The sequence below is a fragment of the Myotis nattereri genome (assembly GCF_964212035.1).
Source record: "Myotis nattereri genome assembly, chromosome: 1".
Classification (NCBI taxonomy): Eukaryota; Metazoa; Chordata; class Mammalia; order Chiroptera; family Vespertilionidae; genus Myotis; species Myotis nattereri.
The window spans coordinates 88,687,756-88,711,733 of NC_138075.1; the positions used below are offsets into that span (position 1 = coordinate 88,687,756).

The 23,978-nt window shown below is 40.6% G+C and overlaps 1 protein-coding gene across 1 annotated transcript; it reads right to left on the bottom strand.

Annotated features, from left to right (window-relative positions):
- Positions 1-6,913: 6,913 nt before the first annotated feature.
- Positions 6,914-22,651, bottom strand: EAPP (E2F associated phosphoprotein). The gene is made up of 6 exons (XM_081090022.1): positions 22,456-22,651; positions 18,193-18,371; positions 15,749-15,844; positions 13,947-14,064; positions 12,385-12,498; positions 6,914-7,544 (listed from the first exon to the last, which is right to left on the bottom strand). Exons 1-6 carry the CDS (start codon positions 22,527-22,529, stop codon positions 7,268-7,270), a joined length of 858 nt encoding a protein of 285 aa, XP_080946148.1. The 5' UTR covers positions 22,530-22,651; the 3' UTR covers positions 6,914-7,267.
- Between the last annotated feature and the right edge of the window lie 1,327 nt (positions 22,652-23,978).

Sequence of the window (23,978 nt, forward strand, 5' to 3'; positions counted from 1 at the left end):
ACCCCACCTGGCAGGAGCAGGGCAAAGGCAGTATCAAGTATCTCTATTTGGATGAATGTTCAAACGTTCTCTCCCTTGATTTTTCCTTGACATGTGTTTTGTTTTGTTTTTTTATGTCTTTTCTATTGGTTTTCAAACATTAGCGTGCATTAGCTGGAGAGCTTGTTCTAAAGATGGCCGAGGATCCTCAACCCTCCCCCAAGTTCCTGCTTTCGTTGGCCTAGCGTGGGACCTGAAGGTCTGCATTTCTAAGGTCATACAATTCTGTGGCTCTGCAGTATTGTGAGATTGGGTGTGGACTTGAGAGAAGGGCAGAAAGGAAGCTCTTGACTCTCCTTGTAACAAAGAAGTCCTTGGACAGCTGGAGACCTAGACTGCATAGCGGGTGAGCAAGCCTGGCAAGGGCCTGTAACCGAACTCCTTTCTTGTAAATACTCCACACTAAATCTTAACAAAGTTACTGAATTCATAACTTTCATCAATTCATATAATGCTTAGTTTGAGTCAAGGTTGTGTGTATGTAAAACTGCATAGAGACAAACAAAAGCATGAGGCAGCAATGCCAGGAATTCACTGCCCAAAGCAGGACCCAGAGTAAATTTACTAGACTCTCCAAGGTCAGGATGTCCCAATCTCCTGATACCTTACCTTAATTTGGATTTATCTTCTCTAGGCATTGAGTCTCCAATATTTTTACCACCAACATTAATTCTTATCAACATTAATTCTTAATTTGTTCTGATTCTAAAAACTATCAACATTTTTAATCTGTAAAGACATTAGTGCAAAAGATTGCTCTCAAACTTAAAAGAATTAAAACCCTCCTGTATTATCAAACACCATTCCTAGTTTATCTGTTTTATGCGTCAGATTTTCTATAGAGAGCTTCATAAGGCAGCATGCATCTCTGAAATCCTTCCATGATGATTATAAAATGTGCCCTCGTTAAAGACACAGAGCCATCAGATCTATTTCTAGACCCCTTACATATTAAAGTAACACCCTGTCAGGACTATTTCTGCATCATAGAGCCAAAAGATAGATCCATTAAATTCCAACCCATTTTTCTAGCCCAGTTGGAGCGTCATCCCATACACCAAAAGGTTGTGGGTTCAATTACCAGTCAGGGCACATACCTAGGTTGCGGGTTCAATCCCTGCTTAAGGCACATATGGGAGGCAGCCAAGCAATATCAATGCTTCTCTCTCACATCGATGTCTCTCTGTGTGTCTCTCTCTCTCTCTCTCTCTCTCTCTCTCTCTCTCTCTCTCTCTCTCTCTCAATAAAAACATATCCTCAGGTGAGGATTTTAAAAAATACCAACCCATTTTTAAAGTCTTTCTAATTACATGGTTTTCACATTAACTTTAAACCTACCACAAATAGAAAAATCCTCACAGTGAATAAGCATTAGCATATCACTTTTCCAAGGTAGGGGATAATTTATTCTTTTAGCAAAGGTTCACAAGAGTCATTACAGCTTTCCATTTAGATAAACTAAAAGATTCAGGTAGCCAGTCTCCAAGAAAACCCCAGTGATCCTTGCTTCCTGATATTCACATATTTGTATTTGTTAAGTACCTTCCCACTCTGAATCACGGATGGGTTATATGTCCAATAGAAGAAGGCAGAAGTAATGATCTATTGCTGTCAAGAAGAGGTCATAAATGATATTGCAAATACCTACCACAGTTATTGTGCTTTATAACAACATGGATGATAACACGAAAATAAGCAATTCAGAATTATAATTAAAGTGGTACTTGCCTTTTTATTGAAAAGCAATTACATCTTCAATAACTGAATAGCTCAACAAACTGAACTATATCCAGAAAAATGTGATACTACTCAGTAATAAAAAGGAAATGAACTATTGACACATACAATAATTTGGATGGTCTTAAGGGCATTATATTGAGTGAAAAGCCAGTCTCAAAAGGTACATATTGTATGAGTCCATTTAGATAAAATCCTCAAAATGATGAAGTTACAGATCTGAACAGATGATCAATTACCAACATTTAGAAAGAGTGGTAGGCCCTAGCCAGTTTGGCTTAGTGGATAAAGCGTCAGCCTGTGGACTGAAGGGTCCTGGGTTCAATCCAGTTAAGGGCATGTACCTCCTTTGCAAGTTCGATCCCTGGCCCTGGTCCTGGCACATGCAGGATGTGTCTCTCTCACATCGATGTTTCTCCCTGTATTTCCCCCTCCCTTGCACTCTCTTTAAAAAATCAATAGGAAAATATCCTTGGGTGAGAATTAACAACAAAAACAATCTCACCACAGTTTTACAAAACTTAAGTTGAATCTAAAATGTAATAGAATGACTTACCATAACATTATAGTAATTAGCATGATATGGTATTGGTACAAAAACAAAGAAGTAAACCTATAAAACAGAGTGGAGCCCTGACCGTTTGGCTCAGCGGATGGAGCGTCGGCCTGCGGACTGAAAGGTCCCAAGTTCGATTCTGGTCAAGGGCATGTACCTTGGTTGTGGGCACATCCCCAGTAGGTGTGCAGGAAGCAGCTGATCAATGTTTCTCTCTCTCATCGATGTTTCTAACTCTCTATCCCTCTCCCTTCCTCTCTGTAAAAAATCAATAAAATATATATTAAATTTAAAAAAAAACCAGAGTGGAGAGCCCAGAAATAAATCCGTGCATATTTGATAAGACAGAGATAGCATTATAGATCACTGGGGAAAGAAGGGACTTTTCAATAAACACTGCTAACTATCCATGTGAAAAAAAAATAAATCAGTGGTGGATTAAAGAATTAAATATGAATAGAGCCCTGACTTTTGTGGCTCAGTTCGTTGAGCATCATCCCATGCACTAAAAGGTTGCAGTTCAATTCTGGTCAGGGCATATAGCCAGGTTGCGGGTCCCATTCGTGACCAGATTGAGGGTTGGATACCCAGTCAGTCGGGGTATGTACGGGAGGCAGTTGATCGATGTTTCTCTCTCTCTCTCTCTCTCTCCCACCCCCCCCCCCCCATCTCTAAATATTGATATGAATAGCCTGGATGGTGTGGCTCAGTGGTTGAACATCAACCTTTGAATTGTGGTTGGATTCCTGGTCAAGGCACATGCCCAGGTTGCAGGCTCAATCCCCAGAATGGAGCAGGCAGAAAGCAATCAATTATTCTCTCTCTCATTGATGTTTCTTTCTCCCTCTCCATTCCTCTCTGAAATCAATAAAAATGTATATTTTTTTTAAAAAAGAGTTCAATGATGCAAGTCTAGTTCCAGGACCTATATCAAGGTGTAGCCATTTGGTTTAAGGCCAGTTAAAAAGTTCAGTTTCACATGGAAGAGGTGAGTTATCCAGCTTCCCAGATGCCTCCCTGCTCCATTTTATTTTTTTTTTAATGTTTTTATTGATTTTGAGAGAGAGAGGAAAGGAGATGGATAGAGAGACAGTAACATCAATGAGAGAGAGGCATCCTCGATCGGCTGCCTCCTGCATGCACCCCTAATGGGGATCGAGCGGCAACCCGGGCATGTGCCCTGACCGAGAATGGAACAGGCAACCTCTTGGTTCCTGCTGAGCCACACCAGCTGGGCCCTGCTCCATTTTATTTTATTTTTTTAAATATACTTGATTATTTTACAGAGAGGAAGGGAGAGGGATAGAGAGTTAGAAACATCGATGAGAGAGAAACATCAATCAGCTGCCTACACCTCCTACTTGGGGATGTGCCCACAACCAAAGTACATGCCCCTGACAGAAATCAAACCTGGGACCCTTCAGTCTGCAGGCCGACGCTCTATCCACTGAGCCAAACCGGTTAGGACCCTGCTCCATTTTAGATAGCTCTCTCTCTTGAGACTATCAACTCCATGTTGCTGTTTTTCTTTCACAAAAGCAGTATGATTTTTCAATAATCTGAATGTAATCACATTGTAGGTAGCATCTTAAGAAAACAAAAGAACAGAAAATATATTCTAAGCGAGGCATTAAAACTGGGGTGGAAAACTGTCAGAGCCCTCTCTACTTCAAGCCAAAACAGTGTTCTGCACCAATTTACTTAAGTGATATTTCAATCATTTTTTTAAGTTAAAGGGACATACAGAATAATTATACATAGCTTTGTATTATATAACTAGAAGCCCGTTGCACGAAGATTTGAGCAATAGGCCTTCCTTCCCTGGCTGCCGGCATCAGTTTTCCTCCAGCACCCGGGACTCGGGCCTTTGGTCCGGCCACAGCAGAGAAGCCAAGCCTCTTCAGTCTTCAGTCTTCACTCTGGCCGGAGCCTTCAGTCTTCACTCTGTGCCTGCATATGCAAATTAACCGCCATCTTTGTTGGGTTAATTTGCATAGTCGCTCCGATTGGCTGGTGGGTGTAGCGGAGTGACACCATTTTGCATGTTTCTCTTTTATTAGTGTAGATACTTAAATATAGTATATTCTTGGGTCACTTTAAATTTTCTTCTTGTTGTAACATCTTTATAGTTAACCTGCGGTTTACAATTGTCATCTTCAATTTCTAACAAACTAGCTTGAACTTAGCTTCAATATAACACAAAAGACTGCTTCTATACAGTTCTGTCCCTCCCCATTATGTTATTGTCATTAATTACATCTTTTTTTTTTAATATATTTTATTGATTTTTTACAGAAAGGAAGGGAGAGAGATAGAGAGTTAGAAACATCGATGAGAGAGAAACATCGATCAGCTGCCTCCTGCACATCTCCCACTGGAGATATGCCCGCAACCCAGGTACATGCCCCTGACCGGAACCGAACCTGGGACCCTTCAGCCCGCAAGCTGACGCTCTATCCACTGAGCCAAACCGGTTTCGGCAATTACATCTTTATACATTGTAATTTCCTACCTCATTTTTATTATTGAATCACCTTGAGTAGGGCCTCAACAATGTGCCTTTTTAATATCTGTTCCAAATGATCTTTATGTACAAGACCACAGAGAACCTCCCTCTGAAATGGAGATGAGAGTACGGTGGAGGGGTGGTTGTGAGAACTGGGAAGAAAGTAGATTTGCAACAACAGAAAGAAATCTTGCAAAGCTACACCATGGCAAACACAAGGTTAAGATAAACAGACTGTAGTGCTATTCTGTAATATACCATCTGGCAATATGTTGAAACATTTAAAACTATATATAATGTGCCTGGCTGGATAGCTCAGTTGGTAAGAGCATGATCCTGATACTCCAAGGTTGTGGGTTCAATTCCTGGTCAAGGAACTACAAGAATCAACCAATAAATGAGTCAATAAGTGGAACAAATCAACGTTTCTCTCTCTCTCTCTCTTCCTCTCTAAAATCAATTTAAAAATAAAAAATAACGTATATATAATGCTTCTAATCGAATACTAGCATATTTTTCTTGATCATTTTTCTGCCTCCACCCAATTCATGCGAATACTTCACCATCACTGGTTCCAGCTCTCCTAACATGGAGCTTTTAGAAAGCGCAGAAGGCAAGGCATTGAGACTTGTTTTCCTTCTGGAATTACAGCATTCTCTAAGGCAGTATGCAGAGATCCTCCTCAAGCTCTGCTGAACCCTGACCTCTGTGGGGAACCACTGCCCTAACCCAATTTTTTCATTTTATAGATGAGAAAACTAGACTCCAAGTAACAGACTTGCCCAAGATTACCATGGTAGAGCCCAAATTAAAGCATATTTCCTGACTTCTTTTCACTCTATCACATATCTATTAGATTAACAAGAGGACCCTGAGCTTCCTAATGTTGTTTTTAGAAACAGTCCAATCATATCACTCTTTTAAAAAGCTAAAATGGGGCAGCTTTAGCTCAAGCGGTTACTTCGGTTTCTGCTCGTTGCGGACACATAACCCTGCCTTAGAAAGCTGAAATGGCCCAGCTGGTGTGGTTCGGTGGTTGAGTGCTGACCTATGAATCAGGAGTCACGGTTCTACTTCTGCCCAGGGCACATGCTCTGGTTGCAGGCTCAATCCCCAGCAGGCATGTGCAGGAGGCAGCAGATCAATGATTCTCTCTCTTTATTGATGTTTTTATCTCTCCCTCTCACCTCCTCTCCGAAGTCAATAAAAAATTTAATTTTTTTTTTTTTTTTTTTTTTACCGACCTGCCACCCCACGCGCTCCCCGGCCCAGCCCGGCCCGGCAGGCTCAGGCTCCAAGGCGGCTCCGCTGTGCGCACCGCCGGCCCCCTGCCCAGCTTGTGCGCATGGCCCCAGAGGCCCCAGGCCCTCGCTGGCGGCACATGGGCCTGACACTTCTAAAAATTTTTAAAAAGCTAAAATGTACAGTTGCCTACAATGTAATTTCCTCCCAGCTGCCACTAATGATTTTTATGTACTTCAGTGATTTTCAACCAGTATCCTGCAAGAATTTTTAAAACGTGTAGTACCTACCTATTTAGTCAGGTGCACTGACCTCTTTTCCCTTAGACTGTCAAATAAAAACATTGTAACAGCCAACACAACAATAGCCATCTGGGGTGAATGAATCAAAAGTATACCTTTTTTTTTCATATCAGCAAAAAATATTTTTTGGTGTGCAGCAGAATTTTAGTAATTAGATTATGTGTGCCATGAGAGGAAAAAATGTTGAAAATCACTGATGTACTTAATAACAAAAACAAGAAAAACACCTGGTTGCCAGCAACAGAAATTCTGGAGTAAACAGCAGATACAAGGGGCAGCAAGAGGATTTTTAAATCTATGGCTGGAGGCTGAGGCTGCTCTTCCTCACCACAAATTTCTATTTCACTATGTTAATTCATTAAGTTTAAAATACTAGTAAGTACAATCCTTTTAAGGAAGCCTACATTAATTACTCAAAGCAGCCAGCAATACTAACTCCATGTCATTGTAACAGTTGCTAAACATTCACTCCACCCTATGCGGTAGAAGGAAAATAAAGATACTTCTTAGCAAAACCAATCCATACAGAAGTCAGTAAATAGTTTCCAGTTTAATCACACCAAGGGTATGTCTAAAATAAAAAATAACGCTCTAAAACAGATTACTTACAAGTCCAGAACACTTTAATTCTGAAGAACTTTAATAAATAAAAAGCCCCAAGTTTCCAAAGTCCATCAAAAAGGGATTGAATAATCAGTCTCAACAGAGCTAGGGGAAATTTTTTTAAAGAACGGGGAAAGGTGAAGGTTGGTAACCATTCTCTTTCAAAAATAAAACACTGCTTCCTCAAATAACCACTCAGAATGTCACTTAATAGGCAGGAGGAAAGTAACTGTCATATTTGCCTTATATACAGTATTGGGCAATTAAATGCAAACTTAGCTATTAGGAATGGCTTGCCAAAACATTGAAAAAGTGAAAGACTTCATCCTTGTCATAGACTGCCACTTCAGTGGAACATTCGGTGCACATAACTGGGTGATAGATTTCTTCCACTTCTGTATCTGTCTGCTCTGCAGCATCTTCATGGTTAGCCCGCATCTTCTTATGGCCTCGCTTTTTCTTCCTGTTCTCTGGGGTTTTATATCTTAGAACCTCCTCTTTGTTGACAGAACAATTCATCACAAACATTGCTCTATACTGAGTTTTGTATGATTCATGCCTAAGAGGGAAATAAAATGGAGAATGTATATTTATGTTTTATTTTAATAGTTATCCATTTAGATAAAATATGACACCAAAAATTACTGAAATACCAACCAAAGTAAAGATATAAGAACAAAATGGGAAACTTACAGAAATGTTAAGAGCTTTTTTTAAGAATAGGAAGAAACTTGTTAATAGATAATGGTGCATAAGTAACTTTACCTCAGGGAAAAAAAATTGATTTGCTCTTCAAACTTAAAAAGATAAGTTGTAGGAAACTTGAGAGGTAATATTTAAATTATCGCCGAAACCGGTTTGGCTCAGTGGATGGAGCGTCGGCTTGCGGACTGAAAGGTCCCAGGTTCGATTTCGGTCAAGGGCATGTACCTGGGTTGCGGGCACGTCCCCGGTGGGAGATGTGCAGGAGGCAGCTGATCGATGTTTCTCTCTCATCGATGTTTCTGACTCTCTATCTCTCTCCCTTCCTCTCTGTGAAAAATCAATAAAATATATTAAAAAAATAAATAAATAAATAAATAAATAAATAAATTATCTTTGGCTGTTTCTATTGTGACCTGAGACTCTGCCCTCCTCTCATTACAAGTGGTGCCGTTCTGGTCACCATTTCAGTAAAAGCTAGTTTTAAAGGCTTAAAGAGCCCTGGCTCATGTTGCTACATGGTTAGAGAGACGGCCCACACACTAAAGGGTCATGGGTTCAATTCTGCACACCACCAACAGCATGTACTTGGGTTGCAGGTTCCATCCCGACCCTGGTCAGGACAAGTGCGTGAAGCAACCAATCAATGTCTCTCTCTCACATCGATGCTTCTCTTTCTGCCTCTTCCTCTCCCTCTCTCTCTCTAAAATCAATAAACATATCCTCAGGTGAGGATTAAAAAAAAGATAATGCTTCCTTTGTTACCCTCAAATACTTAATATTTTTCTACTTCTTTCCCCACTTAATAAGTTGCCTTACTTTCTTCCCTTTAAATTTCATGCAACAGAAATATCTGGCTAAAAACAGTGAACTCCAGTCATGCCTTCATTAGTCCAAATGTTGACCTCCGCTACCACCACCACCACTGGTAACTTAGACTGTGCAAGCTGGTGCTTCTCCAAGTAAGACTATGAAAATTTCATTTATACTCCACTGTATTGGAATCCTGTATTAATGTGGAACACAATTTTTACCAAGGAAAATTTCTACTGTCAGATTATAAAGCAACTTCTTTTGAGTATAGAAACCCTGAAACATGGTTTAATTTGAAAGAAGCAACTTAAGTACAAAGACATTTTACTTTTTCTTCATTTCATAAACATATTCTAGGTGTCCAATTTATATACAAAAAGCTCAAGGGTTCATATGGAAAGTACATAAGTTAATTGTTGCAGATCAGAAACTTCCAGGTAGTGAATAAGAATAACATGTATCTAGCTCCTCATTAGCTCCTAGAGTAGTGATGGCGAACCTATGACACGCGTGTCAGAAGTGACACGCGAACTCATTTTTTTGGTTGATTTTTCTTTGTTAAATGGCATTTAAATATATAATCTAAATATCAAAAATATAAGTCTTTGTTTTACTATGGTTGCAAATATCAAAAAAATTCTATATGTGACACAGCACCAGAATTAAATTAGGGTTTTTCAAAATGCTGACAGCTCAAAGGTTCACCATCACTGTCCTAGAGCAAATCCACCGCTCCGGCATCACTTAGTTTCAGTTAACTTGATTGAGAACACGGACTAAGCTAGGCATTTATAAGACTACCAATAGAGGAAAAGAGGAAAGAAAAAGGTAGACAGTATACAGTCAACCCTCCATGTCTGCTAGTTTTGCATCCTCAGATTCAACCAATTGCAGATAGAAAACAGTATTTTCAACCTGCAATTGGAAATCCATAAATGCCAAGGGCCAAAATGTGTGCACTGTTCTGTGCTATTTCATAGTATAAGGGACTTGAGCATCCGTAGATTTTAGTATCCACTGGGATGGAGGGGGTGGGAGCATGGCCTGGAATCTATCTCCCTCCAACACCAAGGGATGACTATATTTGGATTAATAGAATGAAGGGGGGGGGGGCAAAACTTGATCATCTCAAATGATGCAGAAAATTTGATAAAATTCAACATGCTTTCATGATAAAAACACCCAATAAGCCCTGGCCAATTTGGCTCAGTTGTTAGAGCGTTGGCCCACAGACCAAAGGGTCGAGGATTCAATTCTCCATCAAGGGCATATACCTTGGTTGTGGGTTCCGGCCATGTCAGGGCACGTGCAGGAGGCAACCAATCAATGTGTCTCTCTCACATCAATGTTGCTCTCTCTCTCCCCTCTCTTCCACTCTGACTGAAAATCAAATGGAAAAAATATCCTCAGGTGAGGATTCTAAAACAATACATAAAATAAAATACCCAACAAGCTAGGAATAGAGGAAAATTTCCTCAATAAAATAAATACCACGTATGAAAAACCCATAGCTAGCATCATACTCACTGATGAAAGACTGAAAACTTTTCCTCTAAGATCAGAAAAAAGACAAAAATACCTGCTTCCACCACTTCTATTCAACATAGTATTGGAAATTATAATCAGAGCAATTTGGTAAGAAAAATAAAATAAAAGGTATACAAAGGAAGACGTAAAGTTATCTTTGTTCACAGACGACATGATCTTATATGTAGAAAACTCTAGATTACACAGAAAAAGTATAAGTGCTAATAAACTAAGTCAGCAGAGTTGTAGGGTACAAAATCAACATGCAAAAGTTTGCTGCATTTCTGCACACCAGCAATGAACAATCCCAAAAGGAAAGTAAAACAGAAATTATCAGAGGCTGCGGCAGTGCGGGTGAAGAATGGGAAATTATTGTTTAATGGATACACAGTTTCTGTTTAGAATGACGAAAATCTTCTGGAAATAAATAGTGGTGATGGCTGCACAATATGGTGATTGTAGTTAATGTCACTGAATTGTACACTTAAAATAATTAAAATGGAAAACAAGGTAAGAGAGTTCACTGTCACCACTCCTAACCAACATAGTAGTGAAAGTCCAGGCCAGAGCAATCAGGCAAGAAAAAGAAATAAAAGGTATCCAAATAAGAAAGGAAGAAGTGAAATTGTCTCTGTTTGCAGATGACATAATCATATATATATATAAAAAAAACCCTAAAGACTCCATCAAAAAAAAACATTAGAATAAACAAATTCAGTAAAGTTGCAGAATACAAAATTAATATACAAAACTCTATTGTGTTTCTATATATTAACAACTATCTGAAAAAAAAAATTAAGAAAACAATCCTATTCACAATAGCATCAAAAATAATAAAATACTTAGGAATAAATTTAACCAAGGAGGTGAAAAATCTATACACTGAAAACTCTAAGACATTGATGAAAGAAATTGAAGGAAAAAAAAACAACACAAATAAATTGAAAGATATCCTGTGTTCAGAGACTGAAAGAATTAATATTGTTAAAATATCCATACTACCCAAAGCCATCTATAGATTCAATGCAATCCCTATCAAAATTCCAATGGCATTTTTCACAGTAATAGAAAAAACCATCCTAAAATTTATATGGAACCATGAAAGACTCTGAATTGTCAAAGTCATCTTGAAAAAGAAGAACAAAGCTGGCCCTAGCTGGTTTGGCTAAGTGGATAGAGTGTTGGCCTGCAGACTGAAAGGTTCCAGGTTCGATTCTGGTCAATGGCACACGACTAGGTTGTGGCTCAATCCCCAGGAGGGGGCATGCACTCTCATCATTGATGTTTCTACCTCTCTCTCTTTCTCCCTTCCTCCCTGAAATAAAAATATTGTTTTTAAATTAAGAGCAAAGCTGGAAGCATCACACTTCCTAATTTCAAAGCTAGAGTATAGAAATGGCATAAACAGTATGGGAATGGCATAAAAATAGACCCATAGATCAACAGAACAGGATCAAGTGAGAGCCCAGAAATAAAGCCACAACATATAACCAATATTTGACAAGGAAGCCAAGAATATTCAATATGGAAAAGATAAGTCTCTTCAATAAACACTATTGGGAAAAGTAAATGTTCACATGCAAATGAATAAAACTGTACGCCTATTATACACCACTCACAAAAATTAATTTTAAATGGATTAAAGACTTAAAGATAAGGCCTGAAATTGTAAAACTCCTAGAACAGCGGTTCTCAACTTGTGGGTCGTGACCCCTTTGGCGGTCGAACAACCCTTTCACAGGGGTCGCCTAAGACCATCCTGCATATCAGATATTTACATTACGATTCATAACAGTAGCAACATTACAGTTATGAAGTAGCAACGAAAATAATTTTATGGTTGGGTCACATCATGAGGAACTGTATTTAAAGAGCCAGAAGGTTGAGAACCACTGTCCTAGAAGAAAATCGGAAAAGCTCCTTAACCTTTGTCTTAGAAATGTTTTTTTTTAATTTAACAGCAAAAGCACAAGCAATAAAAGCGAAAATAAACAAGCAGGGCTACATAAAACTAAAAAGCTTCTGCATAGCAAAGAAACAATCGACAAAATAAAAAGATAACCTACAAAACAGGAGAAAATATTTGCAAGTCATACACTATCTGATAAGGAGTTATAGTGAAAATATACAAGGAACTCATACAACTCAATAGTAAAAGAACAGCCCTAGCTGGCTTGGCTCAGTGGAGAGAACATCAGCCTACAGACTGAAGGGTCCCGGGTTTGATTATGGTCAAGGGCACAAGCCCAGAATTCCTAACTACCTCAAAAGTCTACTTCAGATTTTAAAAAAGACCCACCAGGTTGTGTTTTTATTGTTGTGTGCGTATGTGCGTATTGTTAGCCTTTATCTGTTACCTTTGACAATCGAGACACAGTGTGGTCATGCAGGCAGGGCAATTCAAGACAGCGTCGCTATTAGGAACAGGCTGCTGCTGCTGGCGTGGCCTCTGTATTGCAGAACCACGGTACCTTGAACAGAAAATGAAAGTAGAGGGAGGACACATTAAAACCAGAACTTGACTTCTAATGCTACTCTCCAATAAAAGTAATCAGTAATCCTCAGAAAATTGGTTAATTCTAGGAATGGGGCACACAAGATGAACCTGAAGCATCTTGTAGTGCCAGAAAGTAAGGAAGTGCTAAGAAAAAAAAAGAAAAATCTGCCCAGCCAGCCTGGCTCTGTGGTTGAGAGTCAACCTATGAACCAGGAGGTCATGGTTTGATTCCCAGTCAGGGCATATGCCTGGATTTTGGGCTTGATCCCTAGTGTGGGGCATGCAGGAGGCAGCCGATCAATGCGCATCTCTCATCATTGATGTTTCTATACCTCGCTCCCTCTCCCTTCCTCTCTGAAATCAATAAAAATATATTTAGGAAAAAAAAGAAAAGAAAAACCCAATGCAGTAGGTATGTCTAAGGGGCACAGGAGCCAACTGAAAGCACTCCCAATGGCCAAAACTAAAGCAATTAGATTTAAAAAAAAAAAATAGTATTGGATTTTAACCCAAAGTATAAGTTCTCGTGAGTCCATGCTGATGTAAATGACTGAATACATAAACGAGGAAGAAGAGACAATCTCCCATACGGAAGAATCACAAATAACTTACAAAGATACTCTCCCTCATAACTCACTACTCCTTAGGTCTGGGCTGCACATAGTGACTTCCTTCCAAAAACCACAGTAGATTTAAATTGTGTCTATATTTTTTTATTCATTTTGGTTCTTTTTTTTTTAATGTATTTTTTTTTTATTTCTGAGAAGGAGAGGGAGAGAGAGAGAGAAACATCAATGATGAGAGAGAATCACTGATCAGCTGCCTCCAGCATGCCCCCCACACTGGAGATCAAGCCCACAACCCAGGCACATGCCCCTGATCGGAATCAAACCCGCGACCCTTCAGTCTGCAGGTCAACGCTCTATCCACCGAGCCAAGCCAGCCAGGGCCATTTTTGGTTCTTGAATGAAGAGACTGACTATAACAGTTTATATTCAAAAGCTTTTTTAAAAATCAACTTTCTGCCCTGACCAGTTTGGCTCAGTGGCTAGCGTCGGCCTGTGGACTGAAGAGTCCCAGGTTCGATTCCGGTCAAGGGCATATACCTTGGTTGCAGGCACATTCCCAGTAGGGAGTGTGCAGGAGGCAGCTGATCGATGTTTCTCTCTCATCGATGTTTCTAACTCTCTATCCCTCTCCCTTCCTCTCTGTAAAAAATCAATAAAATGTATATTTTTTTTAAAAATCAACTTTCTGACTAAAATTTGCTTTATTTTCAAAATCAAGTATTCAGCAGTTTGTTCTCAAACTTCTTTATGTCCATCTATATAAGCATACATATACATTCAAAATGTGAATATAGTGAGATTATCTTTTAATCATTTTCTCTCAAGATTCTAAATATTAAATTTAAGTTCTTACCCTCTTCTCCGTGCATCAACCCAGGCCTGATCTCTGTTATCTTTTTCAGGATCATACAGTAATTCATCATTTGTTAGAATCCTGTGTCGTTTCTTCTTTTTTCTCTTGGTCACCTGTGCTAATTTCAAAAATGTTAAGAATATGGCTAAGTAGCAAGTCTAAAGTTCACACTTTTTTTTTAAATCCTCACCTGAGGATATTTTTTCCATTGATTTCTAAAGAGAGTGGAATGGAGAGAGAAAGGGAGAGGGAGGGGAGAGGGAGGGGAGGGAGAGGAGAGGGGGAGAGGAGGGGAACGGGAAAGGGGAGGGAGACAGGGGAGGGGGAGAGGAAAGGGAGGGGGAGAAACATCTATGTGAGAGACACATCAATTGGCAGCCTCCTGCACGCACCCCTACCGGGACTGGGGAACCTGCAACCGGGACTGGGGAACCTGCAACCGAAGAACATGACCTGGAATCGAACCCAAGACCTTTCAGTCCTCAGGCTACACTCACCATGAGCAAACCAGCCAGGGTTAAAGTTCATACCTTTTTAATACAGAATGAAGAATCCCATTTCCTAAGCTACATATTTTTTCTATTTATATTTTCCTTTTAAAAAATTTTAACTATTCCTCCAAGTACCGTTCTTGCCCAATTAACAAGGCATTAAAAAGAAGATGACAGAGGAGGCAAAACTTTTTTCACTGAAAACTGGTATCTCAAACTGGTATTTAAATAATGAAAATTCTGAGTCCAAAAAGGCTACTCAAAGCAAAGCAAGAATAGAAACTATTTTTGACATCTAAATTTTCTACAAGTTCCCATATATAAAATACTACTGAAATCATAAAAAAAAAATTTCAAGTGAATGGAAAAAAATATGGTCATCCATATGTACTAGACTTTTAAAATGTACTTGAGGATGAAGTACATTTGGCTCAGTGGCTAGAGCGTCGGCCTGTGGACTGAAGCATGCTTGAGCACGTCAATATTTAATAATATATAAAATTATTACTTTACCAAATAAATTTATTATTTGTGTATTCCAGTGTAATTACTGATATAGTAAATTAGTTTCGGGTCTTGTCAGTATGTTCATCTTCACTCAAATTTTATACAAAACCAATTCCAAAGAATAGAGGTTAATTTTTAAGAAAAAACGAGCCCTAGCTGGTTTGACTCAGTGGATAGAGCGTTGGCCTGAGGACTGAAGGGTTCTGGTTGGGGGCACATGCCCTGGTTGTGGGCTTGATCCCCAGTGTGGGGTGTGCAGAAGGCAGTCAATCAATGATTCTCTCTCATCACTGATGTTTCACACTCTCTCTCCCTTTCTCTTCTTCTCTGAAAGCAATAAAATTATATATTTTTTTAAATCAAGTTAGGGAGAATTCTGCAAGGGGGGTAAAAAAAATATAGAAACTATTAGCAGGTGTGAAAACAAATGTTGCTGTGCTAGGAAACCTGAGAGAAGAGGGGGGGCCAAGAGCCCTGAGTTGGAACACACTCGCCCTTTCCCGAGTTGTGCCTATACAGTGCCAGTGTTGGTCCTCATATGTATGCGTTCCCATCTGTTTTTTTTTTTTTTTGTGGTAAAATTGGTATACAAGGTTATATATATTTCAAGGTGTACAACATTACAGTTCAATATTTGTACCACACCTGTTCTTATTCATCGATCCTGCTTTTGTTTTCACATCAGCAGCCTGCAATTTCTTTGAAAAAAAAATCAAACATAGGGAAATCCTAATACAAAATAATTCCTAGATAAACTTTTTTTCATAAAATATAACTGCTAAACCTGGTAAACATTTTACTTACTTGTTTTGTCTTCATCCTCAGAATCAGAATCAAAATATATATCATCATAGTACTTTGTGGAAGCTGTTCCAACTTTCCCATTTCCTGAAGAAGACCCTGTTCAAACCATAGGGAAGTTTACAAACTAAACCTTACATAATTGACAAGAAAAAATCTCCATATGTTCTTCCATCACTTCAAAGTAATATCTACTCATTCCCAATCTCATTTGGATGAAAAATATTTCCAAATCAATGACTTACTAGATTGGTGCCCATGCATTACAGAGAGCTGCCCCTCCTGATTAAATGTTCCAGATCATGGGATTATTTTTTCTCTCCCTTCCCACAAATCTAATTAAATAACCTATTTTCAGGTTGCCAGCATACATAGCTCTGCCTTTCAGCCATGCAATATACTGTGGAGAACAGGGAATAAACAACTTGTTTTAAAGGAAGTTCAGGGGAAAGAGAGTAAGAGCTCTACAGAGAGGCAGGGGAATGACTCAAGGACTCATTTGTGCCTAGTGCTATGACATTACCTATATTTATGTCATCATATGCCTGCATCCTAATTCTTCCTCTTAAAATCTGCTTTTGCTTTTATTATCATACTAAAGGCCCGGTGCACGAAATTCGTGCACTGGGGGTGGGGTTCCCTCAGCCCAGCCTGCCCCTCAGTCCGGGAGCCCTCAGTGGATGTCCTACTGACGGCCATCGTCTGGCAGCAGAGGCTCGGAGCAGGTGTCCCGTGTGTGTGTGTGTGTGTGTGTGTGTGTGTGTGTGTGTCCCCTGGGGGTCTGCCTTTGCCCTGCCTCCCGGCTCTTGCCTGCTGCCTGGGTTTCTGATCACCATCCTTCCCCTTTCGCCTCCCATCATTGTGGCTACGTATGCAAATTAACCGCCAATTTTGTTGGCGGTTAACCACCATCTTTCTGGGCAGTTAATTTGCATATCACCCTGATTAGCCCATGGGAAGCACAGCAAAGGTACGGTCAATTATCCTTTTTGTCTTTTATTAGATAGGATACACTTTCTTCACAGTTAATGCATAGCATATCAACATGGAAACCAATGCTAAGGAGTCCTACTATCACAAATCAGTGTTTGAGTTAGATACAGTTTACATATGAAAATGTACTGTTTCATTACTTAATAAGATAGGAATTTGTGCTGACAGTGCTATATAACCCTAAATATACTTCTATAAACCTGCTTATTTTTTTCTCCTGGGGTAAAAATTACAAAAGGAAATTATGCAAATAAACAGTATTAAATAATATCTTTCTAACAACACAGAAAACTTCTTCACTAGTCATCAAAGAAAACTATGCTCAGGTTGCCAAACACATTTATCCATTTACTCAATAAATATTTTCTGAGTTGCCCTAGCCCATGTGGCTCAGCTGGCTGGGCGTTGTCCCAGGCACCAAACGATTGCTGGTTAGATTCCCAGTCAGGGAACATGCATGGGTTTTGGGCTCAATCCTGGGTAGGGGGCATGCAGAAGGCAGCCAATCAATGTTTCCCTCTCACATTAATGTATCTCTCTCTCTGTCCCTTCCCCACTCTCTTAAAAAAAAAAAAAAAAAAAAAAAGCCCTAGCTCAGAGGTTCTCAACCTGTGGGTCGTGACCCCTTTGGCGGTCGAATGACCCTTTCACAGGGGTCGCCTAAGACCATCCTGCATATCAGATATTTACATTACAATTCACAACAGTACCAACATTACAGTTATGAAGTAGCAACGAAAATAATTTTATGGTTGGGTCACAACATGAGGAACTGTATTTAAAGGGCCAGAAGGTTGAGAACCACTGCCCTAGCTGGTTTGCCTCAGTGGATAGAGCATCGGCCTGCAAACTGAAGGGTCCCAGGTTCAATTCCAGTCAAGGGCACAGGACCAGGTTGTGGGCTTGATCCCCAGTAGAGAGCATGCAGGAGGCAGCGGATCAATGATTCTCTCTCAGTTTCTCTCTCTCTCTCTCCCTCTCCCCTTCTCTCTGAAATCAATAAAAATATATTATTTTAAAAAATCAATAAGAATTTTTTTAAAAAATTTAGCTTATCCATTTATTTTTTTTTAATATATTTTATTGATTTTTTACAGAGAGGAAAGGAGAGAGATAGAGAGTTAGAAACATCGATGAGAGAGAAACATCGATCAGCTGCCTCCTGCACATCTCCCACTGGGGATGTGCCCGCAACCCAGGTACATGCCCTTGACCGGAATCGAACCCGGGACCTCTCAGTCCGCAGGCCGATGCTCCATCCACTGAGCCAAACCAGTTCCGGCAAAAATTTAGCTTATCCATTTAAAAATACATACATATATATGGTATTTATTTATTTACTTACTTACTGAGTACCTACTGAGGGTTCTGGGGACACAAAAGAGCACAAACAAGGTTCTTGCCCATACGGAGCTTGGAAAAATACCTTTATTGAAATCTAACTAAAAGTTTACCTGTTTCCAGGGAGGATAATTTGACTTCCATTGTTTTTATGGTGGAATTTAATTCAGCTTCCATTTCTTTTTCAAATTCATCTTCACTAGATTCACTTTCTCCAGTAAGACATTCTCTGATGAGTTTTCGTTTTTGGTCAGGAGTTCCATGTAAAAGCACATCCACTTCATCTTCAGAACTAATATAAATTTAAATCATAAAGAATATGAATATTAAAGAATTAAAATAACTTACAACTCCCATCACCTCACTGCCCAACAAGTTTAAGTTTATAAGGTTGCATTTGATTTATCTGGCATATTACATAGAGCTATTCTCACTTAATAGATCAACCATTTTGCATATTTCCAAATATATTTTTTAATGTTAGCATAACACTTCCTCTTGTAAAAGCTGTACACTTATTTCTAGCTCTTTGCTATTAAACACTATAATGAACATCTTTGTACATATAACTTTGTTTAATTCCTTAGGATGAATGTCTAGAATTGGATACAAACATCTGACTTCTTGAATTATCACACTGCTTTCCAGGATTGCACCAATTCTAATTTTTTCAGCAATGAAAAATTTACTCCACAGTGTTTTAAAACTCAAGACATTTAAATTAAACCTAAAATGCCCAGCCGGTGTGGTTCAGTGGTTGAGTGTCAACCTAAGAACCAGGGGGTCACAGTTCAATTCCCAGTCAGGGCACATGCCAAGGTTTCCGGGCTCGTCCCCAGTAGGGGGTGTGCAGGAAGCAGCCAATCAATGATTCTCTCTCATCATTGATATTTCTGTCTCTCCCTCTCCCTTCCTCTCTGAAATCAATAAAAATATATTTAAAAATAAAAAAAATAAAAGGCACAGTGCTGCAGAGAACTATAAAGAGAGAGAAAACTAAATTATATCTCAAATTCTCCTGAGCAATTTCTGCCAATTTACTTGGCTTTCTGTGCCTGGGTTTCCCCATCAATAGGAATGGGACAAAATTAAACCAGATATCAGCACAAATATCTGAAATGCCCAAAACAGTTCTAATACAATCAACAGTATATAAATAATGCTCAGTTACTCATGGTCTGATGAATACTTACTAACTATTCTTGGTTTTTGGTTCTCTAGTTTTGCCTTCTAAACAATGCTTTTGAGCCTCTAGCAGAAAGTAAATCAGAAAAATCCAATTCACAACAATTAATTTTAACCCAAGATGTCAATGCTGCCAAGGTTGAGAAATCCCGATCTAGTCTATATTTAAGTGTTTCCAAAGTGTGGGACATAGATTATTTTAATGAGCAGCAGAATAGACGATGGCCCACTAAAGAATACTAAAGCCACTGCTAGTGGGAATGTAAAATGGTACAACCACTATGGAAAACAGCGTGACAGTTTCTTATAAGACTAAACATACAATTACCATACAACCAGCAATTGAACTCCTGGGCATTTATCCCAGAGAAATGAAAATGCATATGCACACAAAAACCTATACATGGCCCTAGCCAGTTTGGCTCAGTGGACAGAGCGTTGGCCTGTGGACTGAAGGGTCCCTGGTTCGATTCCAGTCCAGGGCATGTACCTCGGGAGCCAGCGGCCGTGGTCAGGGGCATGCAGGAGGCAACCAGTCAATGTGTCTCTCTCTCATCAGTGTTCTCTCTGTCTTTCCCTCTCCCTTCCACTCTCTCTAAAAATCAATGGGAAAAATGTCCACAGGTGAAGTTTAAAAAAACCTATACATGCATGTTTACAGCAGTTTTATTCACAATAGTCTAAACTTGGAAGATGTCCTTCAACGAGTGACTGGTGAAGCACAGACTATTACTCAGCAGTAAAAAAGAAATGAACTATTAATACCAAAACAATGGGGGTGAATCTCCAGAGAACTGTGCTGAGTGAAAAAAGCCAACTCCAAAAGGTTACCTACGCAGAATTCCACTTACATATTTTTTGAAAAGGACAAAATTATAGAAATGGAGGACACACTAGCAGTTACCAGAGGTTAAGTGGGGCATGGGGAGCGGGAAGTGGGGAAAATGAACGATCCTCATGCTGATGGAAATGTCCTGTAACTTGACTGTATTCATGTCAATATCCCGGTTGTGATATTGTACTAGTTTTGCAATATGTTAACATTGGGGGAAACTGAGTAAAGGGGGCACAATCTCTCTGTATTATTTCTTACAACAACATGTGAATCTATTTGTAAGAACAAAATGTTTAATTTAAAAAATTAAAACACAAGGCAAGAGTGTTATTCTTTTTTGCAAATTTTCTTCAATCTTTGTGATTATTTCAAAAGTCTCAGCATTTGCACTGCGAGTCAAGGCAATGTCATGGGCCCTGCATATTCTTGTTGAGTATGCTAGCATGCAAGGTTCACAACACTCTTTACCCAGGCCACTTTTCAGGGTTGTTTGCAGTAAAAAAAAAAAAAAAAAAAAAACAAAAAACAAAACAAAAAAAAAACTTGATGGATGAGGACATGTCCCTTCCCAGGACAAAGAGCAGGCTTATCTACTGCCTGCTGTCAAAGAGGTAGATTCTAAGCTCAAGTAGTCCTCAGCCAGGATACCAATCCACCGAATGTTAGCATCCGTCTTGGTCTCTTTGCATAACCTCTGCTGAAGTGAGGGAGAGCAACCAACACCAACATAATGTTCATGCTGCCTGCTGTGCTGTGAGTTTTCTGTAACCCAGGAGTCTCAGCTCTTCCGCCAGCTTCCATGAAACAGTGACAGGCTATAAAATAGTATCTTATAAAGAGGAGTAAAATCAAATCCTGACAGATACCTCTTACCTCTCTAACACATCTCCCTTTTTAAAACAAGCATTGGATTCAGAGCCTCAAGCAGACAATACTGCCTTAAAGCATTGTTTTGTTTTCATAGTATTTATTTTTTTCATTACTTTACAAGTGACAAGTGTCAGGATTATAAAGCTTTCTTGAAGATACTTAACTACAAAAATGTAAATTGACTTAAAGAAAAATGTTAAATAAATAACACAAGTGCCTATGGAAATGGTAATGGCAGAATAACTCAAGTCCAGGAAACACTTCTCTATTCCAATCAAACTGAATTACTAATTGAAGCCTGTATCTACCTCCTTTCACAGACCTGACCCTTTAAGTCAACTTCCACAGGGAATCCTGGAATCCATCCTCACTCCCCACAGCAGAGACCTTCGCAGCAGCCGGATCCCCATGCCTAGGACCCTCCCCAGGATAATGGAAGGAAACACTGTGATTGAAAGTAGGACAGTTTGCCGAAACCGGTTTGGCTCAGTGGATAGAGCATCGGCCTGCGGACTGAAGGGTCCCGGGTTCGATTCCGGTCAAGGGCATGTACCTGGGTTGCGGGCACATCCCCAGTGGGAGATGTGTAGGAGGCAGCTGATCGATGTTTCTCTCTCATCGATGTTCCTAACTCTCTGTCTCTCTTCCTTCCTCTCTGTAAAAAATCAATAAAATATATTTAAAAAAAAAAAAAAAGTAGGACAGTTTCACAGAAAGCTCAATCCGACGAAATGTTTTAAAGTTATAAGTAGGATCTGCTGACAGCTCTCAAATGGCTTAAATTTGCCTGGAAATCTATTGCCAACAAAACTGCAAGTTTCCCTCAGGTAGGATACGTCCTTCCTTTTTGGAAATTCCCACGAAAACCTCGTCGGTGCCTAGCTAAGATCGTTTTCTACAATGCTCTTCCGAGATACATGCTTATTTCCCAGATATATATCTTGCAAGGTAAGTGTATTATTTCCCCTACTATACTGTAAACCTGTAAAAGGCAAAAATCTTATGACTGGTCTCTGTAGCCCAGAGCAAGCACATAACAGGTGCTCAGAAAAACCCTGCTAAATATCCCCTTGTTTCTGTTTATGGCATGTTAGTCTTCTAGCTGGTCAGCTCACATCAAGTGACACGACCCTTACAACATACTTACGACATATTTATTATAGTTCCTTCTTATAGATGAGAAACCGAGGAGAAGCGACTTGCCTTGGCTCACACTGCCCGTAAGCTGCAGAGGCAGGATGCGATCACACGGCTCTGGAAGACTTACGCGGGATTCCCGAACAGCCCCCTTCCCCTGTCGGCCCCGCCTCCCCCGAGGCTGCAAGGCCTCCCCCGAACTCCCCTCGGCGGCCCGCAGGCGACAGCGGGCGCGACACGGGCCGAGCCGCTGGGCCGAGGGTCCGCACAGACCGGCCGGCGCGGCGCAGGGAGGAGGCTACGGCCGGGCCGCGGCCGAGGCCTGGGGCCGGGCGGAGCCGGGGCGCACCTGCTCAAAGCCGGCTCCTCATCGCTGGGCTCTTCAACTGCGTAGGGGTCATAGTCATCTTGGAGCCGGTTCATGGCGGCCTCGGCACAGCTACACCGTCCGCAGACGGCCGCAGAGTGGTTTCCTCCCGGGCCCCTTTCCTAAGGCGCTGCGGACTCCACTTCCGCCCGCACTGCCGCTCCGCCCCCACCTCCGCGCGCCTGCGCAGAATGTCCCAGTGGCGGGGGCGGAGGCGGGGCGGGGCGGGGCGAAGGGGTGTATCCAGCCACTGCGGGCAGCTGCCTCTGTCAGCGGTTCTCAACCTTTGGGTCCAATGACCCTTTCACAGGGGTCGCCTAAATACATCCTGCATATCAGATATTTACATTACGATTCATAACAGTAGCAAAATTACAGTTATGAAGTGGTGACGAAAATAATTTTATGGTTGGGTCTCACCGAAACCGGTTTGGCTCAGTGGATAGAGCATCGACCTGCGGACTGAAAGGTCCCAGGTTCGATTCCGGTCAAGGGCATGTACCTGGGTTGCGGGCACATCCCCAGTGGGAGATGTGCAGGAGGCAGCTGATCGATGTTTCTCGCTCATCGATGTTTCTAACTCTCTCTCTCTCCTTTCCTCTCTGTAAAAAATCAATAAAATATATTTTTAAAAAATTAAAAATAATAATAATAATTTTATGGTTGGGTCACAACATGAGGAACTGTATTTAAAGGGTCGGGGCATTGGGAAGGTTGAGAACCACTGGCTTACCTGGAAGCAGCCACCTTATCACCCATCGAGATAGTAATCCTCGTCGTGCGGCACCTCATTTCGTGATGTGAAAAGCAGAAATCTAGACACTGGGGGGCATGCAGCCTGTAGGTCCTCAGACACTGGCAACCGACGTTCCTCCAATCTCCTCGCCTCCAGCCGTCCTACCTTCTCTTCGCTGCGCCGCCGCCTCCCCTTCAGGACTCACTCCTCACTCTGACAGTGGCCCTGACTTCCTACGGAAAAGCTGGACTGCCACCAGTTACTTCCCCGTTGTCTTTTTTGGACTCTTCTCAGTCCCAAGCTTTGCTCAGCCCTATTCCGACTCCACTCCATACTTGAGCTGAGGCAGATGGCAGGCAGCCTCTTGGTTGCGACACCTTTTCTCCCGTCCCTGCACCAGCCTATACCCAAGTTCCTGCCTCCTTCCAGACACCTCTCCCATCTTCAAAATCCCATGCAGATCGCTATCCCTTCTTATTTGGGTCCTTGCCCTCTCCTCCATGTACCATGTCGGTTTTCCAATTGCCTGGCTAGGTTTCTCTGCCTGCTGCACCCCTGCCAATTCAAAATCAATATACCGTGGTAGCTCAAATCCAGCTCAGCATGTTGCATCCCATTCCTATACTTTAGCCATAACTACTTCTTGTTCTTTCTTTTTTTTTTTTTTTATTTGATTGATTTTAGGGAGAGAGGAAGGAAGGGGAGAGAGAGAGAAAGAGAGAGAGAGAGAGATCTTTTGTTGCTCCACTTATTTTATTCATTCATTGGT

What these genes read in the sequence shown, in the direction of transcription:
- EAPP (XM_081090022.1), bottom strand. Translation starts at nt 22,529, where the DNA reads ATGAACCGGCTCCAAGATGACTATGACCCCTACGCAGTTGAAGAGCCC. An exon ending in ATTATCCTCCCTGGAAACAG is followed by an intron (nt 15,845 to 18,192) that starts GTAAACTTTTAG and finishes TGGTTTGAACAG; the next exon opens with GGTCTTCTTCAGGAAATGGG. An exon ending in GTTGATGCACGGAGAAGAGG is followed by an intron (nt 12,499 to 13,946) that starts GTAAGAACTTAA and finishes TTTCTGTTCAAG; the next exon opens with GTACCGTGGTTCTGCAATAC.